General features: G+C 61.6%; 1 protein-coding gene and 1 long non-coding RNA gene across 3 annotated transcripts; both read left to right on the plus strand.

Annotated features, from left to right (window-relative positions):
- Positions 1 to 30: 30 nt before the first annotated feature.
- MMP17 (matrix metallopeptidase 17) lies at positions 31 to 20,505 on the plus strand. Of its 2 annotated transcripts, none has more exons than XM_070629324.1 (10): positions 31 to 278; positions 9,761 to 9,893; positions 10,751 to 10,880; positions 11,376 to 11,659; positions 12,580 to 12,756; positions 13,754 to 13,853; positions 15,447 to 15,529; positions 15,629 to 15,781; positions 18,638 to 18,895; positions 19,544 to 20,505. In XM_070629324.1, exons 1-10 carry the CDS (start codon positions 153 to 155, stop codon positions 19,879 to 19,881), a joined length of 1,782 nt encoding a protein of 593 aa, XP_070485425.1. In that variant the 5' UTR covers positions 31 to 152; the 3' UTR covers positions 19,882 to 20,505. The 2 variants fall into 2 exon arrangements, with proteins under 2 accessions (XP_070485425.1, XP_070485426.1); XM_070629325.1 differs by lacking the exon at positions 31 to 278 and adding an exon at positions 6,359 to 6,434.
- On the plus strand, positions 16,759 to 17,615 carry LOC139084781 (uncharacterized). The gene is made up of 3 exons (XR_011542499.1): positions 16,759 to 16,890; positions 17,413 to 17,512; positions 17,602 to 17,615. It is a non-coding gene; the product is annotated as an uncharacterized lncRNA (long non-coding RNA).
- Positions 20,506 to 26,103: the final 5,598 nt, after the last annotated feature.

Raw genomic sequence — 26,103 nt, forward strand, 5'->3', positions numbered from 1 at the left:
CCGGCTCAGTCTGGCCCGGAGCTGCGCGCGGCGGAGCAGGGTGCAGGGGTGCAGGGGCGCAGGGGCGCGGGGCGCGGGGGAGTGGGGTGCGGCGGCTCAGGAGCGCGGGGCGCGGGGACCTCCACGGCCGCGCCGACCGTCCTGAGAGCGCGATGGGGCCCGGCCCGCCGGCCTCCCGGCCCCGGCTCCCGCCGCTGCCGCTGCTGCTGCTCGCGCTGGCGGCCCGCGGGGGCTGTGCTGCGCCCGCGCCCCGCGCCGAGGACCTTAGCCTGGGAGTGGTGAGTGCGCGGCCGGGATACGGGGATCCGCGGGCCGGGAGGACCCCATCAGGGCGCCTGGCGCCTGCGGGAAGCCGGGGCGCCCTGGACCCATTTCCTGGGCAGGAAAGTTGAGGCTGGGGCGCAGGCTGAGAGCTGATCCTCGCGCACCTAGGTCTGGGCCGACGTTTCCAGGTCTGGGAAAGAGGCACCAGGTTTGTTTCTGGCTCCGTGCGTTCGGAGTGCCCCGCAGCCGCAGGAATCCCCGGAGGTGGGGGTTCGCCTAACCGGAGCCCCCGTCCCCGGCTTGGAGCGGCCCACAGGGGGACCCTCAGGCGAGTGGGAGGGCTGTCGCAGCCGCCCGGAGCAGTGCGCCCCGCGTGCTTTCCCAGTGGGAGTGGAGGGAGGGACGGGCGCGCCCCGACAGCCAAGGAGAAGCCGGGGCTGCGGAGCGTGGTCGCCCGGGAAGGCTGGTGGTTCTCGAGTTTGCTCCGTGGACGGGGTTGGAGAGCAGAGGAGCCGGCGCCCAGCCCCCGCTGGGCATGGATCCTAACCTTTCCACCGCCTGCGCGGCCAGTCCTGGTCTGCCTCCCCTTTGGCTCTGACCTGAGCCTGATGGGCTCCCCTCCCACTCCCAGGCTCAGATGCAGCCCCACCGCCTTGCGTAGCCCCCCTTCCCTATCACCGGCTGTCTCACTGGCTTGGGAACCGTACTGGGGGGCGCCCGCAGTGGTCTCTTCCCTGTTAAGCCCGCCAGGCTCGCAGCTTCTTCCTCTGGACCTGGAAGATTTAGATCAGACTTTATGGGTTTCGCCACCCCCAGGCCGAGGAGGCCAGGCGAGAGCGCAGGGTGCTGGTGGGTTAAGCCCATTCCTTCAGAGGCTCTCTCCCCAGCAGCTGCCCTCACTCTGCTCAGATGCAGGATCCGGGCCAAGGGCCTGGCCTCCCAGCCCCTGGCCCACGTCCACCAGTGGTCTCCTGAAGGGGTGCTGGTGCGGCTTCTGTCCCAGCACTACTGGCATTTGGGAGCTCCGGGTGGATTTCTGTCACCGGGAGCATTCGGGTGCCGGCACTTGGGTGGAATCCGCAGCCGCATGGTTGGCAGGACTTGGCCACGGGTCTTTGGATGAGAAACAGGCTCTGGCCACCCCTGCCCGCCTGCCACAGCCCTTGGAGGGCGCGGCCAGAGCCCTTTCTGTCAGTGTCCAGATGTTTGAGGGACCCCCGGCAGTCTTTCTCCCAGCCAGGCTGCCCTGAAATTGGGATGCCTTTATCCGCCTTCTCCGGGCTTCTTTGTAGCTGGCGGTTTCCCTGATCCGCTCTTGGGGTGCACTCTCCGAGGGCTGGGCTGAGTGACAGTGGAGCCTGGGCCCCTACCTTCCAGCTCCCAGGGGACCTGCCTGGAGGGCTAATGAGGGTCGGCTGGCTCACTGAGGGGATGGAGCCCCTAGAGGTCCAGGCAAGTTCGCTTATCACATCTGGTGCAGTTGTGGAGTTTCTCGATGCCCGCCTGGAGACAGTGGGTTGGGCACACTCCTCCTGGCTTTGAACCTGCGGGCTACATCTTCTCCCTGCTCCTGTGGGTTCCCTGGTACCCAGGGGGGTCACGGGGTCCCACACCCCATGGGATGCACTGGGCATAGGACGTGGCTCCCCAGCCTGGAGCCTCAGAGACAGCAGGGCCCTGGTGTCTGGCGCAGTGGGTAGAGAGCAGAGGAGGCTGCCCCTGCCCGGAGAGGCTCTGACCCAGGGAAGGCCAGGACCCCTCCCGCCTGGTGTGGGGAGAGCCCACCTGCCTCTAATCTGGGTTTGTAGGCAGAGGGCGGTCTCTGGTGGCATTCGGAGGAATGACACTCAGAACATCTGACCCGAGGTGCAGGAAGCCACAGACAGGCAGAGATTTATGGGGAGGAGGGGAGACTCCTGTCTGTCCCCCTCTCCAGACCACCCCCGGGGCCCACTGACTCTGGATATTCAGGTCTGGAGCTGCCAGCGAGGAGAAGGGCCCCTTTGTAAGTGTGACCTAGCTTCTGCCAGACAGAGCCGTGCCCAGCGGGTCTCCAGCACTGGCTGATCTCTGGGAGGGGCTCCCCCAGCCCAGCCTACCCCCAGTGTTAGCTGGAGAACAAAGCGCCGATTGAGGCCTGTGGCGCCTAGCCAATGGTGGGCTCTCAGGCAGCGGGGGAGCGGGACAAAAGAGAGCGGCTGTGCCCTTCTGGGCTTGTCGGCTGAGCCGCAAGCCCTTCTGGGCCGGAGTTTTTCGTTATTCTCTTTCTGAGTAGGTAATGCCTGTGGCAGAACATTCAGGCGGTACAGAAGGGTCTACGGGGGGACGTCAGTCTGCCCCGTACCCCTCCATTTTCTGCGGATCCTCCCGCAGGTTCTCTGGGCTTATGAAGGGACATAAGAGCTCGGTCCCTTGTTTTTAGAGATGACAGCCTGCTGCCCGCCTCTGTGCGCCTTGTGGTTTCCCTTCACTTCACAATCTGTGCTGGAGACCGTTCCATCCCGGAGTCTGTAGACCTGCCTGGTCCTTTCTGTCTGACCCTGCTCCCATCACGTTTCGTGGCATGGACATCACACCCTGTAGCGAGCTCCGGGCGGACTTGCGGCTGGTTCCTAACATTTTACTGCAGCCAGGAGCGTGCAGAGCACCCTAGTGCCCGAGGCTGAGGCTGAGGGTGTGAGGGACCGGGGCCCAGAAGAGGGAAGCCCGGGTGACAGACTTGAGCCGTAGGGTGTCGCCCGTGGCAGGCATGCCCACCCGTCCTCTAAAGTTTCACTCGGGTGTCTATGCCCAGCAGCAAAGCCTGTGCAGTCTCATCACCTCGCACCACACGGCTGTTGGCGCATCGTTCGATCGCTGACACCCGGACCGGGACGGTGGTTTGTGGCTGAGATTGTGTGTGAGGGTGGCTGGGAAGAAACAGGGCCCTCAGTGGCCCAGGAGGCCCCAGGGGCCAGATGATGGTGGGTGGGAGCCAGGACCTTGGAGCACACACACGTGAAGGCTGTGTCCCCTCCTGGGGCCTGGGGGAGGTGGCAGGGGTGACCGTCACCCTCCTCACCCCAGCCTCGGACAGTGGCCTCTGGATCCCCGCTCCTCAGTGCCAGCACCCAAGTGAGCTGTGGGCCCTCCATGCGCTCAGGGTCCGTCAGACCTGCCTGAGGGCCGGGTGTCTCCCTCGCAGCTGCCGTCCGAGAAACCCAGCCTCGCGCCCTCAGACAAGACCGAGAGCCAGGAATGGTGGCCCCATGCCTTGGTTTCTCCCTGCGCATGGCGAGAGGCGAGGAGAGCATCTGTGTGTCCCACTGTTCTGGGGTCCCTTCCAGGTGAAGGTCCTAAGACCCACCCAACCCCTCCCGGCCCCCCTCCAAGAGACAGAGGCACGCCGTCCAGAAATGAGTTCACGCCTTGGAGCACTCGTTGCCTTTGGGGCCCGCGGCCAGCGTCTGAGTGACGGAGAAGTCCCTGTGGCCTCTTTTGGGAGCCAGTGTGGTGCGGGCAGGACTGCGCTGGCTGCCTGGGGTCTGCGCCCCAGAGCGTGGCCTGTGACTTGGTGGGCCGGCCAGCCAGCCGGACATGTCATTGCCACATGGGCCCTTGGCACAGAGGGAGTTCTGGAACCAGCCCCTACATGTGGATCCCAGGCTGCTGCTCACCAGCCTGTGCCCTACATCCTGGGCCTCAGTCTCCCCATTTGTGAAATGAGAACAGGTCAGTTGGGACGTTAACTGGGCGCTGCCTCTGAGTTGTTTGCAACATCTGCCAGGAAGTGAGCTGCCTTCTCATTCCAGGGGGGAGGCGGGAATGGGGAGAAGGCTGGAGAGGATGGGGGGGTTCAGCTCTCAGACACGGTACCTGCCTGTGGGACTTCCCAGGCTGGTTCCTGCCCCAGGGCCTTTGCACTTGAGCATGTGTGATTTTTGCCTCTTCGTTAGTGGTGATCTGAGCTTCCATGGAGATGCTCTGAGGGCAGAGTCTGTGCCATGCTTGTGAACAGTAACGGGCACGTCTGTCTCACATCAGCTGAGAGCCTACTGGGTCACTCCCGAGCACCATCCAGCTCTCAGGAGGGATGGGACAGAGTGCTCTGGGCAGGACGCAGAGCCTGGCTTCCTCGCATGCATAGAATCAAGCCCCTTTCCTTACCCAGGGGCCCACCTACTTCCATCCCTTCCTCCTGTACCTTAGTCCCACCAGCTCCTATCTGCTCCGTGGACTTCCCAGGCTGGTTCTTGCCCCAGGGCCTTTGCACTTGCTGTTCCCATGGATCATCACATGGCCGGCTGCTTCTCATCTTTCAGGTCTTGGCCCAATGTCACCCCCTAGGGACGTCTTTCTTGGGCACCCAGTTAAGGAGCCCCTCCACTCAGTCTCTCACTTCCCTCATAACCCAGCGGTTAAGGGAATAGACCCTGAAGCCAGAAAGCCCGGGTTCCCATCCCAGCTCTGCCATACTGGCTGTGTTATTGTGGGTAAGTGCCCTAATCGCTCTGTGCCTCAGTTTCCTCATCTGTAAAATGGGGTAATAGTGCCCACCTCATAAGATTGATTCAAGAGTTATTTGAGCGCCTACTGTATGCCAAGTGTCAATTGAACACCGCAGACCACACACTGTGTGCTCATACCGCTTTCCCCAGAGGGGGCTGGAAACACAGAGCAGGTCCGTGAATGGAAAGTGGTCAGTAATTATTAGCGGTTGGGATCACTTCTCGTAACTATTATCTGTGACGTCATCGCCCGCCATCGGATGTCACTTATTTCCGTGTTTGCCTGTTTCTCATTAGTCCTCCCCCTGAGACTGTCTGCTCCGGATGGACACAGGGCAGTCTCCCCAGGTTTTCTCTGTCCCCCAGCGCCTGGCGCAGCAAGTGTTCCATCAGGGTGTCTGATGGACCAGGATGAGCTGTCACAGGGGCAAGCTGGGGCGTCTCTCTGGGGAAGACGCAGGGGTGTGGAGAGCACCCCAATGGCCAGCAGCCCCTGGGGGAAGACGTGCGCAGGGGGACCCACCCTGAGACGCCCCCAGCTCCTTCCTTCGGGTCTCCAGAGGCCGCGTGGATCAGACAGGGACTTGAGCTGGACCGCAGGTCGTCCTTGGCATGCTGCGTGCGGGAGGGACCGAGGGGTGGAGGCGTGGACAGGTGGGGCACAGGGTGGCCCCAGGTCTGCCACCCTCGCTGCTGTGATTTGGGTCGGGGGTGGGGGCCCTATAGCTGCACTACCCACCTTCTGCTGTGGCCTCTGAGCCTCAGTTTCCTCATCTGTGGTTGGGGCTAGTGCTACCGACACCTGCTCTCCACGCCCACAAGGCTGGTGGAGTCCTGCTAGAGACGGAGTGTTAGGCGGGCTGCAGAGCCCCAGGCCAGGGCCAGTCCCGGGCACCAGGGTGGCCCCTCACGGCGCAGCACACATGCCCACTGGGCGCTAGGGGACAGCGTGCGGCCCGGTCCAGCTGGCGTCATTCAGTCCTGGTGTCGGGCTGACTCTTCTGTGCCCCCTTTTCCCCACGTCTCTGTGGGGACAACTGTGACCACGCGCGGGGCTGTGGCGACGACTAAAGGAGTTGCTGCGCTCGTTGGGCGCTTCTGTTTACCACCATTGTGAAGCGCAGGGCGCTGTCCCTCCGCCACCTGCGGAGTGGCTCCGAGCCCCTGGGGGCCCCAGTGGAGACTGTCCTTGATCAGGGCGGCTCCAGGGGGCACCGGGCGCAGCTGCCAAAAGTCACAAGGGAGTTGACCGCGTATGCGTCAGACCTCTTTCACTGTAAACGGGGGCACACTCCGTCACCGGTGATGAACCAGGGTGGGGCAGGCGGGCAGGGACCACGTCTACAGGATGGGGCGCGCACCCTCCTTGCTGGGCCTCAGTTTCCCCATCTGTGGTAAGGCCGCAGCTCTTGGGGTCCTAGGGAGGAGGAAGAGAGCATCTCCTTGGGTATTTGGGATTATCTGCGGTGGGCGACTCCTGTGGGTTTGGGGCTCCCCTCCCCCTTCTCCTCCCAGCAGCCCCGCCCCCTCCCCCCTGCCTTCTGGAAGGTTCACCCTCTGCCTGCGCAGCCTCGTTGCCCTGGAGACGCGGTTGCCCTGGCAACGGCGGAGGGAGGACCCGGTGGGCGAACAGGAAGGGGGCCCAGGCCAGCACCGGCCTGCGGGCTGCCACCGGCTTTGTAGGTATGGAGGGTGCTGGGGTCCCCTAGGGGGAGTTCTGGGCCCCCACCCCGGGGCCGGCTGCGGGGCACCACCGCGGTGGGGACAGGCGGCCTAGGCGGGGCTTAGGCAGCGTTTGCCTGCCAGGACCCCAGCCTCCCTATCTGTGGGGACGGTTCTCAGCTTGGTTTCTCATGTCTCTGGTCAACTCTCCCCTTCCTCCACCCCGTTAGCCTCCTCTGTGTTTCAAAATGTACTCATTTAACTACTAGGGAAAAAATCGAACCCAAGCTATTGGGGAATTTGCCTGCATCCTCCTGAGCCTGGGATGGGCTGGCTTGAGGAGAAAGAGCTGCTGTCTTAGGCGCCCCTCCCTCCAGGCTCGGAGGAAGGTGCCTTCCCAGGAGGGATGGGGGCTTCTCGTTCAAACACATCGGCCTCCACTAAAGACTCAGGGCTGGCCTGGGGGCCCCATGGGCTCTGCAGGCCACATCCATCCATCCGTGTGTCCACCTGAGGGCCCATGACTGCCAGCTTTCCCCTAAACTTGCCAGGGGCTTGTTCTGTTGTCACACATCTCCTTAGGATTTCCCTTGGTGAGCTGGGAAGTTGTTCCCACCCTTGCATTCTGGTGGTCCAGTAATTGACCTAGGAGCCGACCAGGAGGAGAGGGGACTGGCTTTATGATGCTAATGTCATGGGGGGAGGGGGTTCTGCCCCAGGGGCCAGTGGGATGTCTGAGCTTGAGAGCGTAGACCCCAAGCTTAAGCCGGTGGGTCAGCAGGAGGTGGGGGCCTCTGGCCAGCCCCTCAGATTTGGTCCTGTTCTTATGGTCTTACCGCCAGCAAGAGCTGCAAACCGCAGTGCTCCCAGGAGGTGGGCAGGTGGCAGTGGCTGCTGACCGTGGGGAGCAGGGCCGGGCCCGAGGGTAGCTGCAGCCAGCTCTGCAGGTGGACGCAGAGCTGGCTGCTCAGACCTGCAGGGAAAGCCTCCTTCTTTTCAACGTTGGCAAACATTTCAAAACCACCTGAAGTGCTGTCGAAGTCTCTAAAACCTGGAAATGTGTGTGGCCTGCTGGCCAGGCGGCCAGGCTGCCCAGGGACCAGAGAGAGCAGCTCCTCATCCGTGAACCCCGTGGAGCCCTGCTCAGGACAGGAGCACAGCTGCTCCGTGCAGACACTCAGCTGTTATCCCAGCCTGCAGGCAGAATGGCCTGTGAGGTGGGTGCTTCTCCCAGGGTGTTGCAGACCCAGCTGGCCTGAGTGGGGGAAAGTGCCTGCCTGGGTGGCCCCTTCCCCATAAAGGGGTTTTCCTGGTAAGCACCTGCTGACATCCTCATCCAGCATCATATAAGATCTGAAGAAACTCCAGAGGGCTTCCTGGAGGAGGCAGCCTCGAGGTGCTAGGTAGCAGAGCTGCTAAAGTCGTGAGGCACTGGGGCTCTGCAGCTCAGGTCTGTAAACTTAACAAAGGGCTACAAAGATGTCTGCACGTGTTTTCTGACATTTAGAAAGAAAACTGCAGAATCAAAACTATCAAATATTTGTAGGACTTTTCAAAAAAACAGATGTAGGCAGAATGACACATATTGAACACAGCAGGTTCTCTTGGGCATCGCCACTGTCTAGAATAGTGGCGCGCCGTGGGACACACTCAGTAAACTCTGTTGATGACTGACGTGAGCGCGTTTTAATGTGTCTGAAGTGATATGAAGGGGGCTCCTCCCAAAAGAAGGATGCTCAGAGCTGCCAAGATCCTACATCGTGGAGGCAGACCCAGAGTGGGGAGGTGGGCCTGTCCAGGCCAGCACCCACCTCATCTGAGCATAGGGTCACTCCCAAGGCCCCCAGGGTGAAGCTGCCCCTCTAACCAGGAGGGTCCCTTGGTTGCTGCTCACTGAGGAGCAAGTCACTTCCAGCTGCCAGTCCTGCCCGACAGCCTTAGAGGAGCCCCCAGACCCCAGGGGGTCTCCCGGGTCCTCCAGTTCTGCACACACTCTTCCTGCCAGGGCTGGAGGAGGGTCCGGGCCAGTCAGGATTTGGGGACGGGGTAGAGGGACAGAGAACCCCAGGAAGGAGTCAGCGTTTCCTGGGAACGGAGCCATCTGGCTGGTTCTCTGCAGATGTATGCAAATAATATGCAAATCTACAAGGCAGCCCCCTCCCCCCCACCCGTCAGCTGAGGCCTCTGGGAGTTCCAGGAGGGTGGACCCCTCCCTCACCCAGCACCCCGTGGGCCCCTGTGGGGCAGATCCCTTGGGCAGGGAGCCTGTAGGCCTTCTGGGGCCCTGCAACCAACATAAATGAATCAAGAGTTTTTTGTTTTTTAAGATTTTATTTTTCCTTTTTCTCCCAAAGCCCCCCGGGAACATAGTTGTGTATTTTTAATTGTGGGTCCTTCTAGTTGTGGCATGTGAGACGCCACCTCAGCATGGTTTGATGAGCGGTGCCATGTCCACGCCCAGGATTCAAATCCGTGAAACCCTGGGCCACCGAAGTGGAGCGAGTCAACTTAACCACTCGGCCACAGGGCCGGTCCCTCAAGAGAATTTTTTTAATGTCCACCAAAAAGAAAGAAAGGGCCTTCAAGTTGGTGCCTTTCTTGAAGCCAGGTCTGGAAGCAAGCAGGGCTCAGGGAGTCGCTGCAATCCTGCTTTCCGCCCCTGTGGGTCCTCCCCTGGCACCAGCAGAGCACTTTGAATGGAATTGTCACAGCCTGGGAAGTTGATAGAAGCGCCATTTGGCAGCTGAAGAAATTGAAGCACCACGGTGGTGTCAGTGCCCCCCGTTCCCCAGGGCCCCCCATGGGTGGCATCAGCACCTCCCTGTCCCCCAGGGCCCCCCAAGGGTGGCAGAGGCAACTGGGGCTTGGGCAGGGGCTCTATTCGTGTCCGCGGTAAAGGGTCGTCCTGCATTTCTGCTTCCTGTTTCGCTCTGGGGACGCCACAGGGGTGCTTTTCGGCAGAGCTGTCCGCTGACAGTGCCACCTGTGTCAGGTGCTGGTGTGAGCGTTTTCCACGTCTTAGCTTGTTATGTCCTCACGTCCATCCCACATCCACAGGCAGGGAAACAGCCCAGAACGGTTGAGTGACTTGCCCCCATTGCACAGCAAGGAGGTAATCAAGTGGGATTTGAACCCGGGCAGCCTGGCTCCAGAGTCCAGGCGCTTAACCACTGTGAACGTGTGGCTCGTGACTTACTAAGACCCTTCTCCCACAGCTGCCTCTGAAGTACCTTAAGGAAGGGGCAGGCGGTGCCTCGTGGGCTCAGGCGGACTCGAGCCAGGGTGGGCTCCTCTTCTGTGGGGCTGAGCCCCCCACCTCCACCCCTCACTCTGCTTTTTGCCCACAGGAGTGGCTGAGCAGGTTCGGCTATCTGCCCCCGGCAGACCCCACAACCGGGCAGCTGCAGACGCAGGAGGAGCTGTCCAAGGCCATCGCCGCCATGCAGCGGTTCGGAGGCCTGGAGGCCACCGGCATCCTGGGTCAGTCCTCCAGGGACGGTGCGGACAGTCCTCCCTCAGCCCCACCTCCTGAGGCCTGGTTTCTCCTAACGTCCCCTCCTCCCCTTTGAGGCTCTGTACCCGCTCCAGTCTGCCCGTGGGGGCCGGGGGACAGGCCTACTGTCCCTGGGGCAAGACGGAGGACTCCTGCCCAGGAATCCTCCATTGGCGCCCTCACCACCCCCGGGTCTGGATGGAGTGGCAGGTGTGTGCCAACCACCCCCAGACCCCGTCTCCACACCCTACAGCGCGTCTCCAACTCATTGCCCACGGGGCTGGGCGGGCCAGCTGTGGGGGCGGGATCCGGCCACCACACCCCAGTAGATTCTTGTCCTGCCGGGTGCCAGCCCTGTGTTGCCAGAACTCCCAGCTCGAGAAACCAAAAATCTAGGGCGTTTCTCTGAGCACCCCACTTTTTACATATTGGCAACGAATTCTGATTTTGTAAAGACCCTCTGCATGGCTGGCTGATCGAAACTCGTCTGTCCCCAGGCCTCTGAAAGGGTAGACACATGTGTGTCACACCGAGCTGGTCAGGTGTATGTCATGTGAAATGCAGGGAGCGTGGGCAACACTGGTCAGTGTCAGGGCCACATGAGAGACCACTCCAACTGGTCAGGGCCCTGCTGTAAGTTAGTGAATGCTGTGAACGACCTCTGTCCTGGTCTGTGGACATACCCCTGGCAGTGGGGCCTGGACCTTGTCTCCAGCAGAGCTCAGGCCGGGAGCCGGGGGCATGGGATGGGAGCTTGGTGCCAGCCCTGCAGGAGCTGCTGGGAATCCCGGGTTGGGGGTGGATGTGAGCTGGGCCTGGCCCCTGACCCCACCCACCCCTGCAGATGAGGCCACCCTGGCGCTGATGAAAACCCCTCGCTGTTCCCTCCCGGACCTCCCGGCCGTGATCCTGTCTCGAAGGAGGCGCCAGGCTCCGGCCCCGACCAGGTGGAGCAAGAGGAACCTGTCGTGGAGGTGGGTAGGTGGGGCTGCCCCTGGCCTGGCCTTGCCCGGGGCCTCGGAAGGGAGCACCCGTAAACCGAGAGCTTAAGGCATGAGGAATGTATCCTTTTGGTTCTGGAGGCCAGACCCCAGATCCAGGTGTCACAGGGCTGGGTCCTTTGAGGCTCTGAGAGAGAATTGGTCCCAGGCTCCTCCCGCCTGCGGTGCTGCCCGCAGCCCTTGGCCGCAGCGCTCCAGTACCTGCAGCTGTCCTCACACGGCCTCTCCACTGGGGTCTGCATGTCCTCTGTCTCTCGCAGGGACGCTCCCCGGGGTTAGGGTCCACCTGATGCAGGATGATCTCGTCTCAGTGCTTCCCTTCAGTTCATCCTCAAAAGCCTGTTTCCAAATAAGGTCCCTGATGCTCAGCCCTGGGAAGGATGTTGCCGGGAGCCCCCTTAGCCCAGGGTGGGGGCACTTTGCATGTCCTGGGTGACCCGACCCCAGCTCTGGCCCCACCCGCCCTAGAGTCCGCACGTTCCCCCGCGACTCGCCCCTGGGCCGCGACACGGTGCGCGCGCTCATGCACTACGCCCTCAAAGTCTGGAGCGACATCACGCCTCTGAACTTCCATGAGGTGGCCGGCAGCGCTGCCGACATCCAGATCGACTTCTCCAAGGCTGACCACAATGACCGCTATCCCTTCGACGGCCCCGGCGGCACCGTGGCCCACGCCTTCTTCCCGGGCGACCATCACACTGCGGGGGACACCCACTTCGACGACGACGAGGCGTGGACCTTTCGCTCCGCAGGTGCGTGGGGGCTGGGGCTGAGCTGTGGGGACCCTGCACAACCCAGGGGCACCGACAGACCCCATGGTGTAAGCGGGAGCCACGCCTGCCCCCTGGAGACAAAGAAACCCCCACGACTCGCTTAGGAACGCCAACCGCAGTAGCCTGAAGCCGCATGTTATCTCACTATGAGCACAGCTGGGCGCTTGTAGTTTAGGCCGATCCCGCGAAACCGTCCAGGGCAGGGCCACCCCGCCACGCTGATCTCAGCTGGACTCGCGTGTCTGGGACGATGGGTGACATGGCATATGTCTCCTCCGACTGACTGAGCCCAGCTATCCTCCTCCTGTCTCAGCTTCTGAGAGACAGCAGAAGCTGGCAAGGCCTCTGCGGGCCCTGGAGCTTCTGCTAAGTTCTCCTGGCCAGGGAAGTCTCAGGCCCCCAGGTTCAAGGTGGGTGGGGACATGAGTCTACATACCAGCCTGGGTGGCCCAGCCCAGTGGGCCTGAGAAACCAGCAGTGACCTCCTGGGACCCGTGGTCTCCTCTGTGCTGGGAGCCCAGGCCCATCCTCCAGGGCCAGGGAATCCATTCAGCCGTGGGGTACAGGGGTCCTGCAGCGGCCCTCTATCTTGGGGTCCAGGTAGCCAGCAAGGCCTAAAATACTTACTCTGTGGCCTGGACAGCGAAGGCTGGCACCCCACCGTGAATGGCACAGGCAGCTGGGGGAGGACCAGGACAGCCCAGGCACCGAGAAGCCACTGCAGGTCCCGTGGGGCCTCGGTGAGCACCAGCCCAGCCTGAGTGGCTCTCAGAAGCCTCTGTCCAGTCCCAGCGCCTCCTGCACAGCCAGGACGTGCGCCCATCACACCTACCCTGGGGGCGGCCGGCCCGGCGGGGCTGGTGGTTCCTCCCTTGGCTCACGGCTCCCCGTGTCCACAGATGCCCACGGCATGGACCTGTTCACCGTGGCTGTCCACGAGTTTGGCCACGCCATCGGGCTGAGCCACGTGGCAGCCACGCGCTCCATCATGCAGCCCTACTACCAGGGCCCGGTGGGCGACCCGCTGCGCTACGGGCTCCCCTACGAGGACAGGGTGCGCATCTGGCAGCTGTATGGTGAGTCCTACCCCCAGAGCCAGGGTGGGGCACCCCAAGGCGGGGGCAGAAATGCCAGGGCCCTCAAGCACAGACCCCCACGGGAGGAGGCTGGCTCCGTCCCGCTCACCGTGGTGTGTGCAGACCCTACCCGGCTCACACGAGCTGCTCCACGGAGTGTGTGGGATGGACAAGTGAGTTCTGCCGCTGGGCATCCTGGGAGCTGGGGCCCTGCTGGCCTCTCCGCAGAGCTCTGACATCTGCAGACTTGTTTTTGTGGTAGTAAAATTTACCATTTTAACCATTTTAAGGGGTGCAATTCAACGACATGCAGTACATTCACACTATTGTGCAGCCATCTTTCTCTAGTTCCAGAACATTCTCATCACCCCCAACCAAAGGAGGCTCCGTGCCCATCGCCTCACTCCCCATTCTCCCCTCTAGCCAGGCAACCACTAGTCTCCTTTCAGTCCCTGTGGCTTCACCCATTCTGGACATTTCACATAAATGGTGTCGCACACTAGGTGGCCTCCTGTGTCTGGCTTCTCTCCCTGAGCACCGTGTTTCCAGGGCTCGCCCGCGTCACGGCATGCACCAGTTCACTCTGCTCAGGGCTGAGCGGTTTTGTGTATCCATTCATCCAGGGATGGACATTTGGGTTGTTTCCACCTCTTGGCTGTTGTGAATAGTGCTGTTGTGCACACGCACGTACAAGCTTTTGTTGGAACACCTGTTTTCTGTCCTGTGGTGTCTGTACCCAGGAGTGGAATTGCGGGGGGTGTGTAAACACTCGTTTAACTCATTGAGGTGCCTGCGTCTTTCACTCACGTGCTGCGACGCTCCGGCTCCGGGGTGGGAGTCCGTCCTGCTCGCCACTGTGGCCGGTGCTGGATCCCGTGCGCGCACAGAGTCTGTCCACCCGGTGGCCTCAGTCCATCCTGGGGCCTCCAGGAAGCTGGGTGGGATTTGGAGGGAGGCGGACGTGCCGCGGTTCAGTGCAGCTTCTCTGTCTTCACAGGCGTTCGGGAGTCCGTGTCCCCCACAGCACAGCCCGATACCCCCGAGCCTGAGGAGCCTCCCGCCCTGCCGGAGCCCCCCGACAATCGGTCCAGCACCCCGTAAGCTGTGGGCCCCTGGTCTCTACCCTGCGGCTTGTCTCTCCGCACCCAGCACTGCGCCCAGCAGTGGCTCCAAGTCCGGCTCAGGCTCTTCTGAGAAGAGCACAGCTCTGGGCTGGCTGAGCCTGAGCGACAGTTTCTGTTCTTAAACTCCTTCGGCAGTGGAGGGGCCACCTGCTCGCCGCAGCCGGGACCAGGCAGAGGGCTGGGATTTCCAGTGTGTGATGTCCTCTCTCCTTTGCCCCAGTCGTCTCCTGCCGCGCACATAACAAGCCCCCTGCCTAGTGGCATCAGTCCACCACCACATCCTTAGGCTCAGGGGTTCTGTAGGCCGAGGATTCAGACGGGGCACGGCCAGGGGTTGGCCTCTGCTCCAGGGTTGGGGACATTCACTGGGGGCTGGAATCATCCCGACTCAGGTCTGGTGCCTGGGCTGGGCTCAGCTGGAACAGTCAGCTGGGCGCCCATCCCGTGCACGAGACTGGATCGTGAGAGGGCGTGTCCCAAGGGAGCATGTCCTGAGCCGGGTGAAAGCTGGCAGCCGTTTAGGACCCAGCCTCAAAATCTCTTACCCCGAGCCCTTTGGTTGAAGCGGTCAGAGCCCGCCCACTCTCAGTGGACCCTCAGTGGACCTGGTGCCACAGAATCTGCAGAGGCCAGCCCTGCCCTCCCCCACCTCTGCCCCGACAGCCTGGCACACCTCCTGCCACCTTCAGGCTCCCACAGACTCTAAACACAGAAACAGCAAACACCTGTATACTTAGGCTTCTGTGGCATGGTGTGGTTTGGTTCTGGTTATCCGGAAATGGGATGGCTTTATGCTTTTCTCACCTAGCCGTCAACGGGGAACTCTCGGTGAGGGCATGAGGAACCACTCCAGCTTGCTTTGTTGTTCTGCATGTCAGTTGTTTGTTGAGTAAGTAACAGATGCCAGCAGGGCGCAGTTCTCAAGGGGCAGACGTCTGTGTGTGTCCTTCCAGAGAGGCCCTGTGCATCAGTGAGAACACCGAGTGTGCGGTGCGCGTGTCCACACCGCGGGCACGCCGTTGCCGCTCTGCCGCGCCCTCCTGTGCTTGGCCGCGGAGGTCTGTGTCTGGGGAGGACGCCTGCTTCTCTAAGAGCTGCGTCCGTGCGCCCTGCGCTGTGGTTAAGTCCTGTGTCGGGGGACGTTTAATTTGTTCCTGACCTTTATTCGTCACGAATGCTGTTGTGGGTACTGTCTGTGGGGCAGAGCTCCAGACCCAGAATCGGGGTCCCCTGGCAGGTGCCTTCAGCGTCTCAGTGGACAGTGCCCAGTTGACTTCTCGATGTTACAGCCACTCACACTCCTGCCAGTGGTGTGCAAGAGGTGCTTGTCCAAGTGCTCCCAGCACCCCACTCGCTCACAGGGCTCATCTTTGCCAACCACAGAAAAGGGACTCATTTTAATTTGCCTTTCTCTCTCGACGCATCTGTTGTGTGTCCCACAGCCTGCAGGCAATGACGGGGCCTCCTTCAAAGATGCTCGTCCCCCGGGGTTGTGCAAAGCCCAGCTCCCCATGGTGGCCAGGGAAGGGGGCTGCCCCCAGCCCACCTGGCTCTCTCTGCCCCCAGGCCCAGGAAGGACGTACCTCACAGGTGCAGCACTCACTTCGACGCGGTGGCCCAGATCCGCGGCGAGGCCTTCTTCTTCAAAGGTAACCCCGGCAGGGTCCAGCGGCCAATGGGAGGAAGCACGGGCCCCGCCCTGGGCCCCAGACCCGCCACTTGCAGCCCCACCCCCTCTTTCCTCCCAGGCAAGTACTTCTGGCGACTGACCCGGGATCGGCACCTGGTGTCGCTACAGCCGGCGCAGGTGCACCGCTTCTGGCGGGGCCTGCCGCTGCACCTGGACAGCGTGGATGCCGTCTACGAGCGCACCAGTGACCACAAGATTGTCTTCTTCAAAGGTGGGCAGTTCCCACCCAGGCGCTCTGCCAGCGTCGCTGACAGTGGGCCCACAGCCTACACTCCCTGGGACCCCCAAAGCTTGCATCTGCAATGGAGGCCCATCCTGTGGTTCACTCTAAGCACAGAGCAGAGAGCAGTTCATTAATTTGTGCACGTGACTCGAATTTATTGAGCACCAACTCTGTGCCCCTCACTGTGTGCCCACTGCAGGCACACGGTGGGCAAAACAAACGAAAATCCGGCCCTCGTGGGAGGCAGACATTTAGAACCCATAAGGAATAAGGAAGTCCATTTCAGACAGACATGAGGGACCTGCCAGTGCAAAGGCCCTGAGGCAGAAACAGTCCAGCTGAGTGCGAAGAACGTCGGAGAGGACAGTGAGGCTGGAGCCAAGTGAGATGTGAGGTGGTGGGACAAAAGTGCAGGTTGGCACCCAAGGGGCCTGGGGAGGAGCTGGATTTATTCTTGGTGCACTGGGCCACCACCTCCAGCTCCCACATCTCAGTCCAGGATGGCAGTTTCACTAAAGGAGGGGCGTCACTGCTCCTGGGGCTGGGCCCGGCCGAGGCTGCTCCCGGGGAGCCTGCTGTCTGGGGAGAAGGGAGGCCCCCCCCAGCCTGCAACCAGAAGCAGCCCTGCATGTTCCGGGGGCCCCTGGGGACCGCGAGCCGTCCTCAGTCACAGTGCACTGCTGTGTGCGAGGGCAGCTGTGTTTTGGGGTGACGGGGTCTGATTCCCCAGGGTGAGGCCGCCCTACTGCAGTGACCAGCTCTCCAGCCCGGCCTCCCCGTGTGGGGCTCAGGGCCCGACCCTCCACGCTGACAGTGGAGTCACTGTCTCCCGAGTCGCCGCCAAGGGCCAGCCACAGTCACAGTGGCTTCACAGTGTCTCTTAGATTTGGATTATTTCCCAACATTTGAAAATCGAGAGATTCCCCCTTTAGGCTCCATAGTCCCGTGTTTGAAGTGTCAGTGTGGCCCCCGGGGCCTGCGCTTTTGCAAGGCAGCGTCAGCCCAGCAGGCCGGGCTGCCCGCGCCCAGGTCGCCCCACCCGGCCCCGAGGAGAGCCTGCAGCCCCTGTCCTCGTGTTCGCCCGGGGCTGTCTGCAGGTGAGCTGTCATTGCCTTCATCCCCTCCCCTGCTCACAGGCATCCCAGCTGTTTTCTGTCTCCAGCAAAGGATTTTTAGGTTTATTTTTGTTCTTAATTGTGGTAAAAATCACGTAACGTAAAATTTACCATTTTAACCATTTTTAAGTGGACAATTTGGTGGCATTAAGTGCATTCATGTTGTTCAACCATCACCACCGTCCATCTCCAGGACTTTTTGATCTTTCCAAACTGAAACTCTGACCCCATTACACACTTGACTCCCTGTGCCTCTCCCCAGCCCCTGGCACCCACCCTTCTACTTCCTGTCCCTATGGATTTGACTCCTCCAAGTCCCCATATAAGTGGGATCACACACTGTTTGTCCTTTGTGTCTGGCTTATTTCACTCAGCGTCCTGCCCTGAGTTGCAGTCTGTGTGAGGATTTCCTTCCTTTTTAAGGCTGAATAATATTCCATTGTACGGAGAGACTGCCTTGTCTATCATCTGTTGATGGACACTTGGGTTGCTTCCCCACTATAGCTACTGGGATTAATGCTGCTGTGAACGTGGATGTGCACATATCTCTTTGAGACCCTGCTTCCAGATCTGTTGGGTGTATCCCCAGAAGCTAGATCCTATGGTAATTCTTTGTTTAATTTATTTTTTTTTTCTGTTGGGAAGATTGGCCCCGAGCTAGCGTCTGTGCCAGTCTTCCTCTACTTTGCGTAGGATGCAGCCACAGCATGGCTTGAGGAGTGGTGCTGTGTCCGTGCCCAGGATCCAAACCTGTGAACCCCTGGCCACCAAAGCAGAGTGCACGAACTTAACCACTACGCCACCAGACCAGCCCCATTTTGTTTAATTTTTTGAGGAACTGCCAAAGTGTTTTCCACAGTGGCTGCACCATTCTACATTCCCACCGGCAGCGTCCAGTTTCCTCACATCTCCACCAACATGTGGCTGTTCTCTGTCTTTCGGATCAGCGCCGTCTGCATGGGGGTGAGGTGGCGGCTCACTGTGGTTTTGCCGTGTGTTTCCCTGGTGATTCAGGATGCCGAGCAGCTTTCCAGGCACTTATTGGCCGTTTGAATATCCTCCTTGGAGAAATGTCTATTCCAGTCCTTTGTCCAGAGGATTTTTAAACGTTCTGCTTCATTTGTTTTCTGAATAACAGGGTTGATTATTGCTGAGCAGAGGAGAGCACATGACGACACCTGCCCCAACCTAATTTTCTCTTCCTCACCCTCCTGCTGTGGCAGTGCAGTGTAGCCGCGTTTCCAGAGCGCAAAGTGGAGGATACACCCAAAGAGCATCTTAAACTATTTTTTGAAAGTTTGGCATACATGGATTTGAAATTCTGGTGATCTCTAAGCGTGTGGCTCTGTGGGAAGTCTGCCGGGGGTGCCCACACACACTGGCTAGGCCTGGGATGAGGCCTTTCTCATCTTTGCCCGTGAAGATGCCCGTGGCCCAGCTGGTCACAGAAGTGGATGAGGAGCGCAGAGCAGAGTGGCGTCTCGTGGGCGTGACTCACCCGGGGTTTCCTTTCCCTGTCTATAGAGTGGTTGCTGTCTCGGAACCTGGGTCTCCGAGTGGCAGGACCCTGGGCAGGCAGATGGGCACTCAGTGAATCCTTGCGAGGCCTCCTGGGTGTCCTGCTGTGGGGCGATCCATCGGGTGGCTGGCTGGGGAGAAGCGAGGGCTGGAGCCCCCGCTGCTCAGGGTGGGCTGAGCCCCGGCCCACGGCTCTTTCTCTCGCCCCCAGGAGACAGATACTGGGTGTTCAAGGACAATACCGTAGAGGAAGGGTACCCGCGGCCCATCTCTGACTTCGGCCTCCCGCCGGGCGGCGTCGATGCCGCCTTCTCCTGGGCCCACAATGACAAGACTTATTTCTTTAAGGACCAGCTATACTGGCGCTACGATGAGCACACGCGGCGCGTGGACCCCGGCCACCCCGCCCGGAGCCCCCCGTGGAGGGGCATCCCCAGCACGCTCGACGATGCCATGCGCTGGTCAGATGGTGAGCCAGACAGGGTGGCCTCGATCTCCCCGCCTGTAGAGTGGGATCACCAGAGGGCCGTGGGAGGAGGCCTTGAGCCGATGTGCCCACACCGCTGCTGCCCCAGAGCGTCCAGGGGTCCCCGCGGCCCACCTGCTCAGGCGCTGTTCCCTCTCCCCCATCCTGCCTCGCCCCCGTGTCCCTCCTCCAGCCTCACAGCCTCCGCCTCCTGCTGCTCACGCACCCCCCGGGGGCCTCTGCGCTTGCGCTCCAGAGCACGAGACTGCACCCCCTCCCCACAGGGCCTCTCCTGGGCCTGGCATGTCTTCTGTTTTGTTTTCAAAGCAGCGTCTCCCACACCTAGAATGGCCTGGCACATAGTAGGCCCTTGGTAAATACCCAGTGAGGAAAGAAACTGAGAGGTGCTCTCAGCCGTGCCCCTGCTTCCAGGCAGCTCCCCGGAGCTTCCCCGGCCCGAGCGCCCTGGGTGCCCGCAGATCAGCCCGGGGCTGAGACAAAGACTCAAAAGTCTTCTCCACCTCCCCCAGGCCCACCGCTATTTGCTCCCTCGCCCCCTGCTGTCTAGCCTGATGCCCACGCTGCAGTCCCCCAGCTGAGGCGCAGCCACCCGCCAGAGCTCAGCCCACTTCTCCCCTTCTCCCCCGCCAGGTGCCGCGTACTTCTTCCGCGGCCAGGAGTACTGGAAGGTGCTGGACAGCGAGCTGGAGGTGGCGCCCGGGTACCCGCAGCCCACCGCCCGGGACTGGCTGGTCTGTAGGGAGCCGCAGGCCAATTCCGCAGGCTCGGGCGCAGGTGTAGACGGGGAGGCGGGGGCGCATGCGCGTCCGGGCCAGCACGACCGGAGCCGCTCAGAGGACGGCTACGAGGTCTGCTCCTGCACCTCCCTGGCCTCCCCGGCCCCGGGGGCCTCGGGGCTGCTGCTGGCCACCGCGCTGCTACTGCCGCCCAGCATCCTGTGGACCCTGGCCCAGGCCCTGGCACTCTGACAGCCGGCACAGCCCACAAGGGGACACACCCTGTGAGGGGACAGATGGGTCGGGCTGCCCAGGGCCACAAAACCAGGGACTAGTGCCCCTGCCCTCCAGTGCCCGAGACAAGAGGTCCTGGAGAGACTGATGCCACATGGGGACTGACCGTTGCCAGCCCCTGAGCAAAGCCTGCTCGTCCTGGCGTCTGGGATGGGGACAAGACCAGCAGAGGGCGCTGCTCCTCGAGCCTGCCTGCGCCGCGGCCTTGGACAGACAGGAGGCGGCGACCTGCCGCCCTTCTCCTCCGCCCGCCCTGCCCTGCCCACCGGCTGTGAGCTGGGTGGCTCCCTCCCGGCCAGGGTGGGCCGAGGAGCCGTCCTGTCGGCAAGCGAGTGACTGGACCCCGCACAGCTCTGCCGAGGGGCCTTCACCCAAGCCCCCTGCCCCTGCCTCGGGCTAACGGCCACTCTCCTGGCCTGGGCCACTGACCCCACCGCGCGACCATGCCGCTGTCCCCAGTCCCGTGGGTGCTGGTTGCCTTGCGCAGGGCAGCCCCCAACACACAGACGAGCCCCCTGAGCTGGGCCCCGGCCTGTCCCCACTTGTGACGCGTTCAGACAAACATGACCTATCCCCACTTCCTGTTGGCTCAGGCTCGGCTCGGTGATGCGCCCCAGGCGGGGCTGTGGGTGGGCGTCCTCTGGGGCTGACCCCAGACCCGCCTGCACTCCGGCGGTGGGGGCAGCCGGGAAGGCCTGCCGGTGTCACTTCCTGCCCTGCGTTTGTCGACGCCATCCTGTCCAGCGCTCTTCGACTCCTCTGTGTCCCCAGGCATCACACACGTTTCACAGGTGTCAGTGGAACCTCCCGCCTGCAGGTAGGGTCAGGCTGGGTCAGGTCTCAGAACCGAGGCTCTGGCAAGTTCTCACTGACGCGTCTGCCCGCGCGTGGGTCCTGTGCGGGACATGCAGAAGGAGATGAGCTCCTGTTCTTGGGCGAGGCTCCCAGGACACCGTCTGCAGCCCCGAGTGCCACCCAGCAGGCTGTGCAGGGAGGCAGCCGGGCCTGCCAGTCCAGGGAGCGGCCGCTCCATCCCTCTGCTCCTCTACTCCCTGCTGTGAGTCCAGGAGGGCAGCCGCGCCCTCCCACCAGAGAGGCAGGGAGTGGGGACCGGAACCCCTTCAGTTGGGGGACGACCTTTTTCTGGAGGCCTTGGTGCCAGCCTGGCCTGCTCTTGCTGGCAGGAGTGACTTATCAGTGTGTCTCCTGGTGCATGCACCGGGGTGGGACATTCCTTGCCCCGCACTGAGCAGCCAGAGATGCCCCCAGGATGGGGCCACCTGGGTCGAGAACCTCTGGCCCAGTTGAGTCAGCATGCCCTCCCTGGGGCTGGGGAGGGCCTTCTAACACCTGGAGCAGAGTGGGGTTCAGTGAGGAAGAAGAACAGTGCAGGGAGGAGCGACAGCTGTAAGTAGGGCGAACAGTGCCTGCGGGGCCACTTTAGAGCAGGGGTTCCCCAGGCGGGGGACTGGCCAGCAGCTTCGGGTGTCTGCGGAGCTGGTGGAAACAGCTTCTTGGCCCTACACTGGGCCTGCCGGTCAGAGTCAGAGTGCTGGGGTGGAGCTGACCATCTTTGTTGACCCCCACTCATAAATGTGATGCAGGGAACAGGGAACGTTTGCGAACCACTGCTTTCCAGGGGGATCCGGAAAGGCCCTGAGCAGGAGGGTGAGGGGAAACCGAGGGAGGAGGGGTTGGTTGTGCAGCGGTCAGAGGCAGGGCAGCCCGGGGAGGGGACAGCAGGGGCAGACGCCCTGGGGTATGATGGGCCTGCTCCTGCAGAAGGCCCTCCGGCCAGAGAGTAGCAGGGAGGTGCCCAGGGGGCAGGGCCGGCCCGGGAGGCTTGTAGGGCTGTAAGGCATTGGGATTTGCTCCCTGCCTGTCATGTTGGGAAGTTGTCATCAAATTTCCCCCACTGGCTCCAGGGAGGGGCAGAAAGGCTCCCACTTCTCCGAGGAGAGTACAGGCTCCTATGCTCCATGCTCCCACCCCTACCTGACGCCCCAGTAGCAGAGGCAGGCCCAGGACGCGGCCAGGCTCAGGGTCCATCCAGGATGAGCAGCCACAGCCAGAGAGGCAGGCTCCGGGCCAGGCCCTGTGCTCACTGAGCCAAGCCGGGCCACATCCCGCATCCATCTGTCCTCCGTCTGGTCCCTGGAGCCGGGAGGGGCCTGCTCATCCAGGGCACCCCTAGTGTGGTCCCGCTTCGTCCTCCCCTGGCCTGCTGGAGTCTGCCTTGTGCCCTGGCGCAGCTGGGGAAACGGCCCAGAGCGGGTTCCCAGGTCCACTGGGCACACAGCCCCTGGCTGTGGCCCAGCTTGGCAGAAGGCACGCAGGCTCTCAGGGTCGGGGGTGGTTCTGCCATGTGTTAAAGCCAAACGGTCTTTTATAAACCTCCCCAGCGGGTCCGTCCTTGAGGGGTCTGCAGGAGGTCCAGAGGGGGCCAGTCTGCATGTCAGGTCACAAGCGACAACCTGGCAGGGACGGTCGCAGCCCCTAGAGGCTGCAAACTGGGGGCTGAGCGGATGCACTGTGCTTGGTCCCGTCCTTTGTATACGTGTGTGTCTGCAAATTTTGAGGTAATCACACGTTTACAGAGACGTGGCAGGTAGGGAACCTGAACGTTTTTACCTAAACCACTGGGAGTACGTTGACACCCCCCCCCACCCCCTGGCACTTTTCCATGTTTTTCTTGGAAACCAGGACTTTCTCCCAAGGTCGCATCAGGAAATAACAACACATCAGACCCACTCAGGTGTCTCCATTTGTCCTAACGCCACCTGCTTTTGGAAGGGCCCGACCCAGGTTCACCGTGCACCCGGCTGTCCTGTGGTTTTGTGACCTCAGCCTGGAGTGGCTCCTGGGTCTCCTTGACCCCCACGGCCTTGGCACTCGTGAGGATCGTGGGCCGGCTGTCCTGTGGTTTTGTGACCTCAGCCTGGAGTGGCTCCTGGGTCTCCTTGACCCCCATGGCCTTGGCACTCGTGAAGATCGTGGGCAGGCTGTCCTGTGGCCGCTGGTCCATGTCATTGGCCTGAAGTGTCCCCACAGTTACATTCCAGTTCTCCGTCTTTGTCAGGAATGTCACAGAATGATCCTACGCACGGTCTTTCCGTTTTAGGTGAGTCACTGTTTAAACACCTGGAGACGTCGTGTAAAATTCTGGATTTTCAGTCAAAGTCTCTTTTTACCTCAGACTATGCTTAGAGAAGCTGTGGGCCCCCCCGGGGAGGCCTGCATCCATGATGACAGACCCAGAGTGACCCCTCAGAAGGAGGCCAGAGGTCTCAGGCCACAGCAGTGAGGACAAGGACCCCAGGCGAGGTCAGCGGGCAGGCCCAGGTGCTGGCTGACCTCAGTGTGACTCGGCCTTGTGAGCCAACACACAATCCCATGTGCGTGGATGTTGAGTTTACAAAACACCCACACGCTGACCTCAGGGGCCAGAACATGCAATCTAGTTCCCAGTTTACAGGTAGGGAAACTGAGGCAATGGTCTTCTGGTCTTCACTCGAGTGGCCATAGCAAATACCACAGATGGGGCTTAACCCCCAGAAACTTATCTCTCACAGTCCTGGAGCTGGGATGTCCGGGTCAAGGGTCGGCAGATTGGTTCCTGATGAGAGCCACTTCCTGGTAGGTAGACGGCCCCCTCTGGCCTGTGCTCACATGGATGAGCGAGTGAACTCTGGTCTGTTCTCCCTATAAGGACACTAATGCCATCGTGGGGCCCCATCTTCATCACCCAGGCTGTCCCTAACCACCTCCCGAGGGCCCCACCTCCTAGCACCTGCCCTGGGGTTAGGGCTTCAGCATCCAGACTGGAAGGAACGCAGACAGTACCCGACCTGCAGGGAGAGTGGGCCACAGCACCGGGGCCACGGCACGGGTGGGACTGAGGCAGGCTCAGATCCTGCCACACCTCACCCCCTCCCACCACCTTTCCTGGGAGCAGATTTGGGGCTGCAGGGGCCCTGGGGACTCATGGCTCCAAAGAATAGTCATGACAACACAGTTCCTGGTCCTGTTCTGCACTTGACAAATACAAGGTCCTTTGACCCCTCCCTGCGTGCCTAAGGGGAGGGGATGTGGTCCTCTCCACTTTCCAGATGAGGAAACAGGCTGGGCGAGGGGTGGCGAGTTTGGGAAGGTCAGGCGTTTAGTGGGTGAGGGAGCCGGTCGTGTTCTGTGGGTCCTGCTCAGACTAGTGTGGCTCTTCCTGTGCCCTGGGCCCCGGGGGTGGCTGCACGTTGGAATCCCAAGGATGAGGAGCAGCCGTCCCTCCAGGGCTCTGGGGGCGGTGTCCTCCCAGCTCGCAGGGCGGCTCCAGCCGCTGTGTGCCTGCCAGCCTCCGTCCCCAGCTGGGAACTGGGCCCTGCTGGTCCTGCGGTCCCTACCCGCCCTGAGTCCACAGTGGGTGGCAGGACCCTGGTGTGTCAGGAGAAACGAGAGGAAAGAGAAGCAGACCGACCCCAGCCGCCACCTCGACCCCCGTCTGCTCTCTCTGGGCCGTTTGCCCCACTGCGACTGTGTGACGAGTCGCCCAGAGCAGGTTGTGGACAAGTTCTCTTGAGTCAGGGTTCCAGTTCTTTGGGTACTTGCGTGTTCCGGAGTGGAGCTGCTGGCCCCACTGAGGAGCCCTGGTGCACTTCCCATCTAGTGAACGCCCTTAGAGCACAGTTCTTGTCATGAGACAAGCGTTCCAGAAAGAACGGAGCCCCAGGGCTCTGCAAGGGGCAGCCAGGGCTGAGAGCTGTCTCTCAGGATTGTGGTGGAATTGAGCTCCCAGGCCAGCCTCCTCACACCGGGCAAGGGCATGCAGGGGCCAGGGTCACACCACCCGGGAGGGCCCTGGCGAGCTGCAGGCCACAGCAGCATGACTCTGATGCAATCCCGTGCCATCTTGCTGCACAGCTGCCCCGCTCAGCCTGGACTCTGCCCTGCCCTGGGCCGCCCCCTCCGGCCTCAGGCTGCCCCCTCGTCCAGGCTCCGTTGAGAAGTGCCCAGGGTGTGTTGCTTTGTGGAGTAGCTGCCTGTCCCCGAGCCTGCCTTTCCCGGGTCTGAGAAGCCGGGCCGTTGTTTACATCTGTTCCTGTGCTCCTCACCGGTCACTCAGCGGCTGGTCTGTGACCTGGGGCGGCATTTCTGAGCACTGCCCCTGAGGCACCAGTGCCATAAGACGGTTTGTGAGTGTTGTGATCGCATTTCCCTGAGTTTTTGTATTTTCATGTGAAATCAGGATGTGTCTTAAAATTGATGATGGAGGGTCGAAGTTCAATCTGCAGCACTTGGTTCTCAGGAAGTGCTCTGTGTGTCAGAAGTGGTATCAGTGATGCCTGGGCCCTGGGACCCGCACCGCCCGCCCCCATCAGCGGCCCCAGAGCACTGCAGGCACCGCAGGCTGCCGGATGACTGGGGTCTCCGTGGTCTCAGGGACTCAGAGCCACTGGCAGCCGGCCATGAGCTCTCGTTCCCTTTAGACTCCGTGTCCTGGAGAGCTTTTTGGAGAGGTGACATTTGTGCTGCGACCTGCATGGTGGGAAGGAGCTGGCTGCGGGGAGGTCCAGGCAGAGGGAACAGCCAGTGCAAAGGCCAAAGGCTGGAGTGAAAGGCTGGTGGGTCAGGGAAACAGAATGAGGCCAAAGGTCGGGGTAGTAGGCCCAGGTCACAGGGCTCCAGTGGGCAGAGCTGGGATTGGAAGCCAGGGCCCAGATGCACCCCACTGCACCTTACCACGCTGTGGCTGGGATGGGGACAGAGAGTGGCCAGCAGAGGCATATCTTACATATGGTCCAGCACACCCTGACCGTCCCTGCGGCAGGCGCCACACTGGAACCCAAACAGCATCCACCACACCAGGCGTCCCTGCGGGTGGAAAGGCAGCTGGGAGTCAGGGGCGGCGCTGGAGGGGGACCCAGGGTCTCTTTCTTTCTGAGCCGGGCGTCGCAGCAGGAGGAGATGCGCACCAGCTTGCCCCTCAGCTTGCGGGAGTGAGGAGGCGCGGCTTCCCATTCGGATTGTGGTGCGTCCCGACCGCACTGACACTCCCTCTTGGCTTCAGTTCATGCCTTTTTCACACCACAATTGCATTGTGGTGATGCGCGCACAACGTAAGATTCACCTTAGTGATGTTGACTGCATTCACGGTGTTGTGCAGCCACTGCCGCCGTTCATTTCCAG

This window comes from Equus przewalskii, chromosome 7, assembly GCF_037783145.1.
Source record: "Equus przewalskii isolate Varuska chromosome 7, EquPr2, whole genome shotgun sequence".
Lineage (NCBI taxonomy): Eukaryota > Metazoa > Chordata > Mammalia > Perissodactyla > Equidae > Equus > Equus przewalskii.